The 13,602-nt window shown below is 43.7% G+C and overlaps 1 protein-coding gene across 9 annotated transcripts in view; it reads left to right on the forward strand.

The window, feature by feature from the left end:
* HERC3 (HECT and RLD domain containing E3 ubiquitin protein ligase 3) overlaps positions 1-13,602 on the forward strand; it is a 53,135-nt gene that overhangs the window by 1,696 nt on the left and 37,837 nt on the right. For all 9 annotated transcript variants that reach the window (XR_008466808.1, XR_008466807.1, XR_008466809.1 and 6 more), the window contains exon 2: positions 3,387-3,644. Coding sequence is in view for 6 of the 9 variants with exons in the window: in XM_054204115.1 (XP_054060090.1) it covers positions 3,419-3,644 (226 nt within the window). In the remaining 3 variants the exon portion in view is untranslated. The remainder of the gene's footprint in view (positions 1-3,386; positions 3,645-13,602) is intronic.

Consider the following 13,602-nt stretch of genomic DNA (forward strand, 5'->3'; position numbering starts at 1 on the left):
TTTGTGTTGCATCTGTTCTTATCTCTAAAATACAAATACTAAGCTGGCTGTGTTGTGATCTGTGAAGAATAGGAATAGGTGATGTGGTTGGGTATGGCTGCTCTTGCACTTTTTGCAATCTAGTTTTTAAAAGGGACTGGGAATGCACTAACTGGTGCATTTAAAAAAAAAAACAAACCCACAAAACTACCTTATCTAAGTGCTTGTCCTCTGAGGGTAAAAATTCAACTTTCTTAAGATGTATTGAGCTAAGCACTAGGAATAATTAGTCACTTTTAAAATTTCAGGTAAATGAATATAAACCTTATCTGTATTTTATATATGTGTGTATGTGCAGGCACACATCTGTGTTAGTGCCTGCCCACACTAGAAACTTTTTATAGAATTGTTTTAGAATAAGGAGGGTATGCAGCTTGTAGAGGTAGTTTGCAGTATAACATTTTTACTTCCTCCGCTAATGTCAAAGAAGAGTAACTGCCTTAACCAGATTGGAAACGGAGCGTGAAATTGTCATTTGAAGCCTTGTTGTGTTTCAGGACACAGCTCCTACTTGAACACATGATGTATTAAGACTTGCAGCAGCTTTTCTGGGGGGAGAAAAAAATCAAACATTAAAACAGTTGTGGTTTTTAAAATGTGTTATGTCTTCAAAATAAGTAAATTGAAAATGTGGCTTACCAGGCCGATAGAAAATATTTGGTTGTGCCCATACACTCAAATGGAAAGTGGCTATGTCGGTTTTTACTCGTAAGTGGGAAGTGCTGCTCTGTCCCCTTGGAATAGAGCTGCACAGGGATTTATCAGCAAAATGTTTGGTGGATGGGGGTGGGATTCAAGGGAGATGCTTTTAAAAAAACTAACCAAAAATCTATTTAAGACCAGATTTTCTGAAGGATCTGGCATGCCTCATCATCTGCCATAGGGATTGCTAAACTTCAGGGTGCTTCAGAAAGTCTGGCCACTAGCGTGAATGATGGATGAACTCCTCTGATATATCACCCTAGTGTGCATATCAATTACTAGGAGTTTGAACTCTTCCTGTTTTAAATAGCGTCTTACCAGGAGGAAAACTTGTCTCTTGCCACTCACATCACATCCCCCCTGCCCATTACAGCAACTTCTTGTGTGGAATATGAACACAAGGAAAGTAATTAAAGTATTTTTAGCATTTTAAATGAAATTAGCACTAGGAAAAATGACTGTAGTCTATGGGGAGCCGACTGTTCAGGAACCCTTTTAGAAAGATATCCCAAATTAATATTTAGCTCATATTCTACCATGTCATTGTAGTTCAAGTCATATAGTGGTAAAATCTTTTAGCTCAGAGGCAAGATCCACTTGTGCTAGCAGGGAATGTGATCTTTGGATCTCCAGGTTTGCTCTATTGTGGTGCTTATATCTTCATAACAAGGTAATTCCCCAGTCTGAGAGAAATGGCAGTCCCAGATTTCTGCTGTTTCAGGTGTCAGTTTTGAAATGATTCCCCGCCTTAAGCGTTGCCACCTTCAGGGTGTTACTTACGCTGGGTTTTTTTTTGAGGCAACATGAAGTTCACTATAAATACAGCAGTTGTGTCATTTAAAGCACATGCATGCACTTTAATTTTTCTGCGTCCCATGGCATTCCTATTCTTAGTGTAGGAAATAGTGTAGGCAGTGTAGAGGGTATCTTCCATCAGGCTTTTGTGTTGAGGGGAAATAAGCACAGAGTGTGCACAACTGATTTAACTAGAAAGAGTCCTGTGACTACCTGCTTTTTTCCTCTGGGTGCTTTGGAGCTGGACGGTGATAAGCACACGTGTGGATGTGCATGAATTGAATTATGCTATAAAGGAGCAAGGGCTGATTAGAGATAAATGGGATTCATAGCATGCTTTAGAGCACCTAATAAGAGATGCTAGTAAATGGTTTGTGGTAGGAAATTGCACCACTGATGAAGTAGAACTGAAAAATCCAATCCTTTCCCTCCCCCATCCATCTCAGCCCTGCCTCAGTGGAAGGGACCGCAACTGACAGGCAAGGATAGTGAGGTAAGAGATGCTTAGGGCTTAGATTAGGAAAGGCTTTATTGCTAATACCTAGAGCCTGAATTAGCACCAAGCTTTGGAAACAAACTGAACGCACATGTTTCCTATCCGCTCAGTGTGGGAGAAGGAATCTCGTTTCCTCGAGGAATCTTTCGCTCTTCAAGGCTTACTTTTTGCTTTTTGATCCTGTGCTGAGGTAGTAAATGCTGCTGCTGTAAATTGCCTTAGCTTAAAACTTGGCATGGTGAGTCGTAAGACTTGATGTCTCGGATCTTTCGTTTTATTCTCTTCTTTCTTCTTCCCTTTACAAAAAAAAGCTTTAATTGCTTTCTGGTTCAAGCAGAGGAGTTCTCAATGTCTTATTAATATAGCATGTTTAACAAATAACCCAAACCTATTGAGATTAGGAGTGACAAGTGAGTGTTACTAAAATCTTTCACATGCTGCTTCTGGAATAAGAGCTGTTTCCCTCCCCCCAGCTTTTATGCATTAGCATTCTGTTGTCATTATCAATTTTAGGCTGAGTAATTCCTTGGGCCTTTTTATATAGCTGTGTTTTTTCCCTTCCCATGTTACCCTATTTTGAAATCCCTGACTTTCACTGAGCGCAGCACAAGAGATAACACCTGACTGCTGGCAAGTTGTGTCAATGTTATCTGTATGTTGCTGTCGGGGCCAAGCTGTCACTGTGCTGCTCCACGTGAACTGCTGCTGCTTGGGAAGTTCTTGCTGCGGTTTCGGGATGTGTGTGTACGTGCATGTATTTGGGTGCAAGAATGTGTTCAGTTGAGCAAAATACTTCTTAATCTGGATTTATCAGAAATAATACAGTTCTGCATTGGCCGGTATACCACAAAGGCCTATGTCGGTCTGTTCAGGACTAGTTTGACCGCCTTTGAGATATATTTTAAAGATTTCTTTAAGCAGTGCTCTCAAATATGACACTATAACTCTAAAAGTTCAGGTTTGGACCCATCAGTCTAAAAAGCATCACGGTTGGTTTGGGGAGATGGTTGATTTTTGATTTTTTTTTTTTGAAGCAGAGTGATTTTTAGTGTAATATAAGCTCAGGTCTGCCGTGTTTCAGAACACTTCTACTGCCTTACAGATGGAGATGGCCAGGGCATGAAGGTGCTGACTCAGTACCTGAGCTGAGCTGTCTTGATTCCTCTTTGTTTGTCTGTGCAATGGTGGAAATCCCTTTTTACCATCAGTCCACAAGCCTAACAGTCATGTAGGAAATGCCTTTTTTGGTTGTTTCCACCTCCTGTTCTGAGCAGCTCATCTCTGAGCAGATCTGTGAGATCACTTGTTGAGTACTTGCTTTATTCACACTCCTTCCCCTCTTTCCCTTGCCCAGGAAGGATACATGACTTGCTGAAAAGAGAGAAAATGCTATGCTGGGGATACTCGTCTTTTGGACAACCTGGGATAGGTAGCAACCTCCAGGTCATCATTCCTGAACCGCAGGTGTATGGATTCATTCATGACAGAAATGTCAAGGAGGTGGCATGTGGAGGAAACCACTCTGTGTTCCTGTTGGAAGATGGGGAAGTGTATACCTGTGGCTTGAACACCAAAGGCCAACTGGGGCATGACTGTGAAGGAAGCAAGCCAGGTAAGTCTGCTTTCTATATGTGCTTCAAACTCTCTTGAGGCTGGTGGGCTAGGAAGATCATGGAAGCTGCTTTGTGTTGTTTGCTATGGAGCTGGGGCAGCTAACAGAGCTGAAGATTATGTGTGATAACACAGTAATGATGCTGAATAATATTTGCTGGCTCAGGAAAGCTAAAGCTGAGCAGCATGGGCGGGGAGACAGGTCTGCTCAGTTTGTCTGGGAAATGCATCAAAACAGAGGCAAGCGCAGATGGTCTCAGGGCAGATTTTGTTATTTGGCATTATGTTGCCTTTTTTATAAAAGGGAGGAGAAGGCCATGAGTCACAAGTGTCGTCTGCTTTGTCTTTCCAACTGTGCTGCATCCTTATGCCTACTCTTGTGCAGTTATTGTTGGGAATTTTCTCATTTACCTCAAAGAGAATAGATCTGTATTGAGTATAGTTGTGGAGAATAAATTTGCTTTTGGCCAAGAGGGTTTATAAATTTTGTTTTCCCCTCTTGGAAATACTTTGTTGACTTGTGCCTTCTCCCCTTCATGCTTTCTTAATCTAGAAGGAGGTCATTGTAGCCTTGTGTTCCACAGACTCAAATTGCATTGCCTTCATTGTGTTCTAACAGGCAGAACCACAGGCAGCTAATGCCTCTCCTTCCCAGGGTGAAGAAGTGGTTTAAGAGTGGTTTAATTGTGTATTGTTACTCTGAGAAACCCTGAAGCCTTACTGACTTTCTTTTGAATGTTGGACTTCCAATTTGCTTTTCATTAACTACTTGGTTTTGGCATGTGGTAAAGATAAAGGTATTTCTGTTTCCATAATATAATAAAAATGCCTCCGTGGGTAATCAGAGCATAAGACATCATCATTCTTCAAACTGCCGGGTACCCTCTGTAGGACTTGGGGCTTCTGTAGCTTACCTTATTATTGCACAATAGATACAAAATATCTAGTTTCCCATGTAGTATGTGCAAATCTGACCTGACTGATTCCACTACTCTTTTTTTTCTGTCTGTGTGTCTTCTGTCTCTTTCTCTCAAGCATGAGGTGATAGACGTGGCATGCTGGATGTCCATGATGCTGGATTAGAGGAGTTGACCTTGAATCTGCCCTCTTTTGCTTTTCCTAAATGTGGTTTTTAGGCAATTACTAAAACAGGTCAGGACTGTCAGGAATGCTTAAGTCCTGTCTGCACAACCACTGTTCATCTTCTGAGGACCTGTAAACTTAGGGCCTTGAATTAATGAGATGCTTAGGTAAAGGAAGCCGAGCCTAGTGAATATTTCACCTGACCTGATGAGGATACTTTTTCCTGTAAGTCCCCTAACTAGCTGTGTGACTATAGTGCAGAGGCCCCAGAAATTCAGTACTATTGTTCTGTGTGCTGTAAAGATCTGTACTCTGAGAAACACCTTTGGCCTAGCCTGCTGTGTGTCCATAAAGAAAAGCAAGCATAAAATGGTAATGAAAATGGAGGCTTCACAGCGAGTAGATCAGAGTTGGGAATGGATCGCATGAATCCTGAATGCTGAAGTGTAGACCTCTAGCAAATAGGTAATCCTGCCTTCAGCTAGGAACCTAGAAGAGGTGCAGTCTGAGATTTGTGAATAGAAATAAAAATTTATTTGGATTTGATCCCAAATGCCCATCTGCACTTTAAATTATGGGACTGTTACTAAGATGTGACGCTAACTTGCAGTTATTCTGAAAAAGGTTCTGCAGTGCCGTTCTCTGAGGAGCCTGTGACCATCCTTGAGAAACCGCCTTTCTCTCCTGACACAGCACTGCTGGCTCTGCCTGCCATGGAGTTTCTGCTGGCTGGGGCAGGTGGGAGGGCTGTGCTGTAAAGTAGGGAATAACTTCTCTTTTTAGCTCATGGTGAACAGCCACGGCAATCTTTGTGATAACAACAAACTGGGGGAGAGTCCCATCCCACACACTGCTTTGTGTGGGTCCGCTTTGGCTTGCAGCAATGGGAACTGAATTTCTTAGTTCTCTTTTGCAAAGAGGAACAAGAAGAATCAAGCCCTCCTCTTTCTACCCCACCTCCCCTGCAGGGGATTAAAGACAGCCTTACACCTTCTGTGTAGAAAGGTATGTCAAAGATCATCTTTCTTACTCTCCGTTAGTTGTGGACCAATGAATAAAGACATGGTAGGAGGTGAAGACGTATGTGTGAGGCGTAGGGTCCTGAGCTGTTGAAGATGATAGAGAGAAGACTGCCAGCAGGTATTTGAGGGAGAGAATGGGAGAAATGCCTGGAACTGGGAGTCTTGCAAGTTACATCTCTCCAGCCTCTGCCAGGCAGGGCAGTGTGGGCTGAGGCCTCTTGGTTTTACTGCCTTTTGGTTTGATACTGCCTAGCCTGTGAGGGCAGATAAAAGTGGCTGACCTCTGCCTAGTTCTAGAAGTGAGCTGCATCGCCTTCTGTGGGGGGCTGTGATCCAGAACTGATTGTCCCCTCTAGGCAGCCTCTGGAGAGCCCCCTCTGGACTTTAGAAATGCTTACCATGGCCTGCAGAGCAGCTTGGTTGTGTTTGAGGGTGACATCAGGACATGAAAATATGCAGGGGCTCTTGAACCTCTTGAAGGCTGTATAAAAATGCTAGATGACTTCAGAGGGGTGGAGTTATCTCATTCCTGCTGCCCAGGTCTGTCATCATAAGAGGAAACTCCCTTTTACCTCTCAACTTTTTTTTTGTGTGTGTGTATGTGAGACATATTCTGCCAGCATGCTAAAAAGCTTCGGTTTGTGTTTTCAGAATATGATCATGTTTATCCAGAAATGGTTATTTCCCAGGATGATGTCCTTGTGAATAAAATTCTGGGACTTTATAATGCACTGAACATGGGTCTAACCCTGTTCTCCTTGAAAAGCTTGCAGGTTTTACTAATGACTTCCAGTGGGAGAAGGGTTGTTATATTTGCAGTGAGTGCTTTTGAAGACTTTGCCTCCCTTTCTTCCCTTATGATGTATTCCAAATAATTATTTTTATTTCCTCCTGTTCTGTTGCCCATTTACACATATTTTTAACAGGAAGATTCAGTTTTGCCTCTCATTCATGCTACTCACAAAAACATCACACAGTGGCATAAAAGTGTGTTTCAGTAATTGCTCTTTGAGGAGCCCTTTAGAAGGGCACCTTTTGAAATGAAAGAAACTTGTTAATTAAAAGCTGTGTTTACTGTCACATCAATTGAGCTTTGTGGACGCAATGCAGAGACAGGATAGCAACCAGTGAAGTGATTCTTGTGCCTCTCCTCTACAGGGAACAGAAATTAGTGGGGGAGTATGTGTCAGTGGAAGAGTATGAGTCAATAGGAGTTTATTTTCTGGAAGTGCCTGTTCCTTGGATTTTACACTGTGGTGGTAAAATTAATATTTAAGATGTCTAAGAAGTTTATCCTAACTAAAAGAGCATTCCTTTCGACTAAAAGCTAACAGCCTGTGATTGTTTCTAACCCCGCTTCTGAGTTAGGGTAATACTGGTTGTGCCACTCCTACGGGCTCCACCAAGAGCCATCTCCCCACGTTGTCATGCTATTTACTGTTTCATTCCTTCCTTGAATTGTGGTGGTTAGCAAGCTACATGAAGAGTCCATCCCTCTTGGGGATGGATACCTGGCTTTGTTAATATTGAAATGATTGTTTTTCTTCATTTTTTTTTTTTTCTCTTCTTCCCCCTGCCCTGAAACGGTCTATAGTTTGTGTCTCTGCAGTCACTTGGCAGGGATGCAGAGAGGGAGACACTGTCCCAGTGTTCCGTCAGCATGACCATAGTTAATAAAGCTTCTGTCTGACCTGTCCTAATTTTTACTTGTGTTGTTACGCACTTGAGAGTCCCCAGTGTCTCTGACAATACCATAGGAGAAGCAACTTGGCGATGTGTTGTGAAGCATTGAGCCCACTGTTCCGCAAAATCAGTCTGAGTTTGCATTAATTTCCTGAGCATCATCAGGTGTTAGCACACGTTATGTCTCTAATGGGAAGTGATAAATTTTTTACTGCAATAGGTTTAGGAAACAAGAAACTTATTCTCTGTAACTTTATCTAAATTTCCACTTCTTCAGCCCTGTAACTTCACTTGGATTGATTTTCTTTAGGTCTGACATGATGTCTTGACTCTCTGTGGTGTTTCTTAGATAAATGTGTTTTATCTGAATGTGCATGCGTATGCTGGGGAACAAAAGACATACACAGGTACTTAAGGTAAAGGATCTTTTGGGATCCAGGGTGAGTGTGTAGAGAAGTGTATAGAGAAGTGTATAGAGAAGTGTAGAACAACTAGGTAGTTGTTAGTCATAAAGCTTTAGGAATATGCTTGAGTCTGAGATGTGGAACTTGTTTTCTGGTCTAGAGATTTGTTCTCTGCAAGTCATTCAGACTTTATTTGACTTCTGCTGGTGAGAAAACCTGGGCTTTGGTAATTACTGTCTCAAGGAAGTTACAGGAAAATGTCTGGTGCCAAATTTGCCTCAAACTTTTCCTCTGGTAACATACAGCAGACAAACCCATGCTCTTTTACCAAATTTCCTGTCTGGGTGGAAATGTGCAGGGTAGCATTGCTTCTGCGTGCATTATGGACTCTATCTGCTCATAGCTGCAGGGCTAGAAATATCATAATTATGTTCGCTCTCTCTTAAAAAAAAAAAAAACCAAAAAACAAAACCCAGAAAAACAGAAAAATAAAAAACAAACAAACAAGTCAGAAAAAACCCACCAAAACAAAAACCCCCACTATATGATCCAGATTCCCTGGATTTCTCTGAGCTCAGTGGCCTTTATTTTCAAACATAAATCCAGTTGTCCTGAACTTCAGCACAGGGTTACAGTGACCAGAGACCTTGGTGCTCACTGCGGCATGCCTGTTAATCATAAACCCTGTAACAGCTGAGAATTCAGATGCGCGACCTGCTTGGAAGGACAGTCTGTATGGATCTTCCTCTTTTAGCTTCTTCCTGGTGGGTGAAAAGTCAGCCAGGAGGCCCTGGTGGCTCAGGAGGAGAGGTGGCAGGGCTTGTGTTGGAAGCAGCCGTGGCAGTGAGCAGGTTGTAGATGAGGAGGTAGGCTGCTGCATTGAATAGGTAAGGTTGAGGGCTGCTCCCAGGTGGGATGACAGTGCCAGGAGAATGGTAAGGTTCCCCTGCCTTCCTCCTCTTTGCACGAGGAGTGAAACAGGAAAAAATGAGCTAAAACCCCAGTAATGCCAGGAGGTTCCCCATAGCAGGCTTTTCACAGGGAATGTGAGACAGTTTTGTCCCCCTGTTTGGGCATGGAGCTGAGGCTCAGCACGCAGCTATTGCGACGCTTCCAAGTGCTGTGGTCTGGGAGAGTCCTGCTTCGCATACATCACGTTTTCTTTACACTGCATGCTCTAAAAGGAGTGGTAGGGGCACGACAGCCCGGCTTGTAGGCATGGTTTCTGCCAAAGCCTGGGAGGACGTGCCTGGAAAGGAGCATGCTGAGGGATCTGTGGGGAGGGATGGAGACATCCGGGGGACAAAGACCCTTGCAGAGTCAGGCCTTGGGTGCTGGCCTGCAGCATCTGTCTTTAAACCAGAAAAAATAACAAAGGAAGGGTTAGGACACAACTTATGTTTCAGCACCTGTTATAATTTGTAAAAAGAGTCAGATTATTAAACTGGCCACCTCTTGCAGAGTCAGGTGTGTTCGTTTGTACTTATCCTTTTCGCTCCTTTGATCGCTCACAGGATCTGACCAAGCTATTTGAAGTAATTGTTATGCGTTCAGTAGCGACTGCAGCAACATCCAGCAATGTGGACTCATGTTATGGTGTGTCCATCTCAGCTGATTTAGTGCAATTTGGGCTTCAGGATGATTTTAGGCTTCAAAATCAGAAGGTTGTATTTAAAAATGACTTCATGTAGAAACAGTATGTATATGATCAAATGAGAAATAAAATCAAAGGAAGTCTTTTCCCTTAGGTATCTTAAATATGCATGCATTGTGTTGAATTGCTTGGCTGGGGGCTCTGAATATGCCAAATATTTATAGTGGGCTGTTTTAAAATTTGCGTGATCTGGATCATGAGAATTGACTTCTACCAATACTCTCTGAGACTGCAGGATTAGGAGACCCTAAACTGAGGAGAGATAAGGCTCTTTATGAGAGCCTGAACCAGTAGAAATCTGGTCTCTTGTCAGTAAAGAAATTTACAGTCTGAGCCTGAATTGGCTGTAATGTGTTCTCAGATGTAACTCTGAAGTGCTGTCTCTGAAAACACGTGTATTACAAATAACCAGATTTCTCTCTTGATTTCACTTTGAGGGGTGAAAACAAGAGTGAGCCCAGGGAAGCAAGGTACTGGTTTCTTAGAATCAGTACAGCCTGAGGATGTGAGAGGCCATTTTAATGTCTCTTGTCTTGAAAGGCAGAGCTGTAGTAGGAATGACCAGCTTTTTCCCTTTAATTGGGGATTTGTAGGGCAGTTTAGAAACGTAAACTTGCATCTTTCTTGGTCATATTTGTTATTCCTGTATCATGTATACTATTCAGAGGCTTTCTGAAGGTGCAACAGAAATAAAGGCTGTCTGCGTGCATGGCTTGGAAAGGAGCATGGAACCGTGGTGGTGGTGTGGTGTGTGGTACTAATGACCATCCCCTCTCCTGCAGCCATGCTGAAGGATGGGCTCAGGATAAAATGGCTGGGTGGCTGTGTGTGTGGTGAGGTACAGGGAGAGGGCAGGAAAGAAGCTGGAGGCGATAGATCCAAGTTTTCTGAATGCCCCAACCTTTTTGTACTTGGAATAGTTGTCCATGCTGGACAAAAGTGATGAATTCATTAAGCTGAATGCGTAAATAGTGGTGAGAGATCCAGCTTCCAGGAGAGATTTCAGTAGTTTAGTGGCTGTTGATGCTGCAAGTTCATGGTTCTCGTCTTCAAGACGTGTTATGCGGCACAACCACAGATGATGATGTGCAGTTATCAGGCAGCTTTTGTATAGGTGGGGGTCTATGAATAGACATCTGAAATAAGAAATCTCTCCCCACCAACTCCAAAAACTTTCTTCTCACTCCCAGTAAAACAGCCACGGTGCTTTTCCTCAGTAAGAATGTTTTTTTCTCTTGCCTTAATATCCTGTTTCCTTTGCATGGAAACATGCAGGCGTGTATTTTGAGGTAACTAAGCCTGAGTTTGGTAAAGGTAAATGTAAAGCATTTTGTATGATTTGATCTTGAAGGCTCACAAGAGTGTATAGGGTCTTCAGGAATGTCCCCTTTCCTGATGGAAAAGGGGTTGTCTTGTTTTCTGGGGTGTAACTATCACATGAAAAGCCTGAGTTTGATTCTGGCTCGTGGTGTATGCTTGTTGCTTGCTCTGTCTATAGACATCGAATTTTCCGGAAGATGCATAGCTATGTCTCTGATGATTAAGTTTGACTCAGTCAACATTGAACAGACTGATACTCTTCCTTAAGCTGTATTGGAAAGAAGAATTTATCTCAAAGATCTTTGTGAAACTTCTCAGAAATCAAATATTTTTGACACTTTAAGCTGCTAGCAGAAAACAGCTGTTCCTACAGCAGAGCTGTGAAGAAATGCTTACCCTCTTAGCACCCAACCTGCCTTTTAAACAGCTGCCTGCCTATATAAACTCACCAAGAAGGAATGTAGAGATGCTCATATCTCCTTTTCTCAGAACGTCCTTCAAATCTTACAGTAGAGAAAACTAACAAACTAAACCTGTGTAAATGTTTAGTAGGACTGCATTGATTACCTCCCTTTCGCAGTCACCACGCTTCTTTGCAGTAACATATTCTCAAGCAGCATTTGTGAACCTGACAGGGATGTCATTGACAGCAAGGGCAAGGGTGCTGTACTGAGCTTGCTCTGTGCAGTTGTGGCTTTTCGGGAACATGTGGCTTTGTACTGCTCCCATGCAAATCACTGCAGGATTGAAATAAATGAGAACAGAGTGAGGAGCACACCAAGTGCTTTTGAAAATCACATGCTACTTTGTCAAAGCCTGGGGCTGCCACAAGTGAGACTCTGCCAAGTACAGCTACCAAGAAAATGTAGTCTCCTGTCTAGAAGAAAATCTAAAATGCCCATGTGAAGGTTAAATGCTTCCTGTTGTGCAAAACTGCTCCAATAATGCGAAAAGATGGCAAAATACAACCTGTCCAGAGGCAAAAAGTGGAGCAAAGCCCTTGTGGCTGGCTTGCCGTGTGTATGCAGCAATGCTCTCTGCCTTGTAGGGACTTGGAGGTGCTTCACTTCCAGCCCTCTGCTCAGACACGATCCCCTGCTGCAGAAGGACACCTGGACAGCAGTGATCTGTGGGATTGAACGCAGCAGTTGGACAATAGTAAACTCTTATCTTACCTCCTGGGGCAGTGATTTGCTGCCTGGAACAACCGACTGAGCTCCAAGGACAGGCTGTAGACATTCCTGGGTCTTTACACCCTAAAGCTGCTGTGGTTTGCCAGCGTGCGTGCTGGAAGGGGCTGTGCTAAGGCAGCTGGGAAGGGAGCGGTGCTGTATTTCGGGGAGCACTGCAGGGAAGAAAAACATCTCTTCCTTGCAGTCCTAGGAGGTGAAAGTTCTGGTTTTTAGCGGAGCTGTCAATTTTGCACTGGTTGCCTTTTCTTTTGCATTTATAAGGTTGGCTCAATAGTTGTCACAGGACTACGTTAGCGCCTCCATGTGTCTATGAGAGACTGCAGTGAAGGGCTTTTTCTTCCTTTTCCCTGTTTACTGCCATCAGCCTTTCTCATAGATTCCAAGATTGCTGTGGCTTTGCTTGGGATTTCTCAGGCAGAAATACAGGTTTACACTGTGTAGTACCAGCACATCAAATCCAGTATCTATACACCCGTCTCCCTAATTCCTCCTTCCGCTGCTGACATCCATCCTCAGCATATCACCTCGAGGTCTAACACATCCACCCATGCTGGGGTTGCTGCCCTGGAGCTATGGCGTTTGCTGGGGTGTGCATGGTGGGCCTTGGGGGTTTCTCAGCAGTCATAGCCCAGCTACAGCTTCTGTGCTGCCAGTGGCCAGCAAGCCTGGCCGAGCGATCACCTTTACAGCTCTCTGCAGTTACCTGAAGAGGAAAACAGGCTTTCTGGGTTTTCCAAGCATGTGTTTTTCCAGTTTCTTTCACAAGTCTTGGTGCCTTCCCTCTTTGAAAGAGCTGCCCTTACTTGTTTAACCCCAGGGTCTGAAGGTGGATTCTTCCCTCTGCCAGCTGATGCTTGTCAGACCGAAGCCTTCTCTGCCTGCCCAGCCCTTCCCAAGAGCCTTCTCCAGCTAGCTGCTGCCTGTGCCCATGCCGCTCTGCCTATGGCTCCTCAGAGAGGCTATGTACCACCCTAGACAAAAGGCGGCGATGCGGGGAAGTAAAAGGCTTTTTATGGCTATGTCTGAGGAAGGGGTTTGCTTTCTCAGGGTAGGTGTCTGCGTTCACAGCTGTGAGGGGGAGTAGCTGCCAAAGTGTATGCAAAGTGACACCCTGGGGTGTCGTGGTGGCCTCACTTCTTGCTCTTACATTCCTGCCTTGACATGACCACAGGCAGCTTTATAAAGTGAAGGCAGTGCTAATAACTAAACCAGCCTCTCTCAAATTTAAGTCTGTAAGTAGCCATGCTAAATAAGTTAATGAGCAGTACTGTACGTGTTGTGCAGGGAAGCAGTAATCTTGGTAAGTGTCATTAGTGCCTGTGGATGAAAAGGGACTGCAGAATCGTTGTCTCTGTTACTTGGAGTTTCTCAGCCTTGACCTATGGCCAGTGTTCCCACCCCTGTGACCAGCAGTGTTCCTGGGAATGTCACCTGCTTTGGTCTGTCCTCTGTCCTTTACTACGTTCCCCCCTTCTGTTTTTTGTTCATTGAGTCTACTCTGTACGTTTCCTCCTTTGTAACAAAATTATCAGAGCCTTATCAGCTTCAGTGCTGTTCTTGTCAGTCTCTCTAATCAGTCTACTCTTGGTACTGCTCTGCT

Source organism: Rissa tridactyla, chromosome 5 (genome assembly GCF_028500815.1).
Source record: "Rissa tridactyla isolate bRisTri1 chromosome 5, bRisTri1.patW.cur.20221130, whole genome shotgun sequence".
NCBI lineage: Eukaryota > Metazoa > Chordata > Aves > Charadriiformes > Laridae > Rissa > Rissa tridactyla.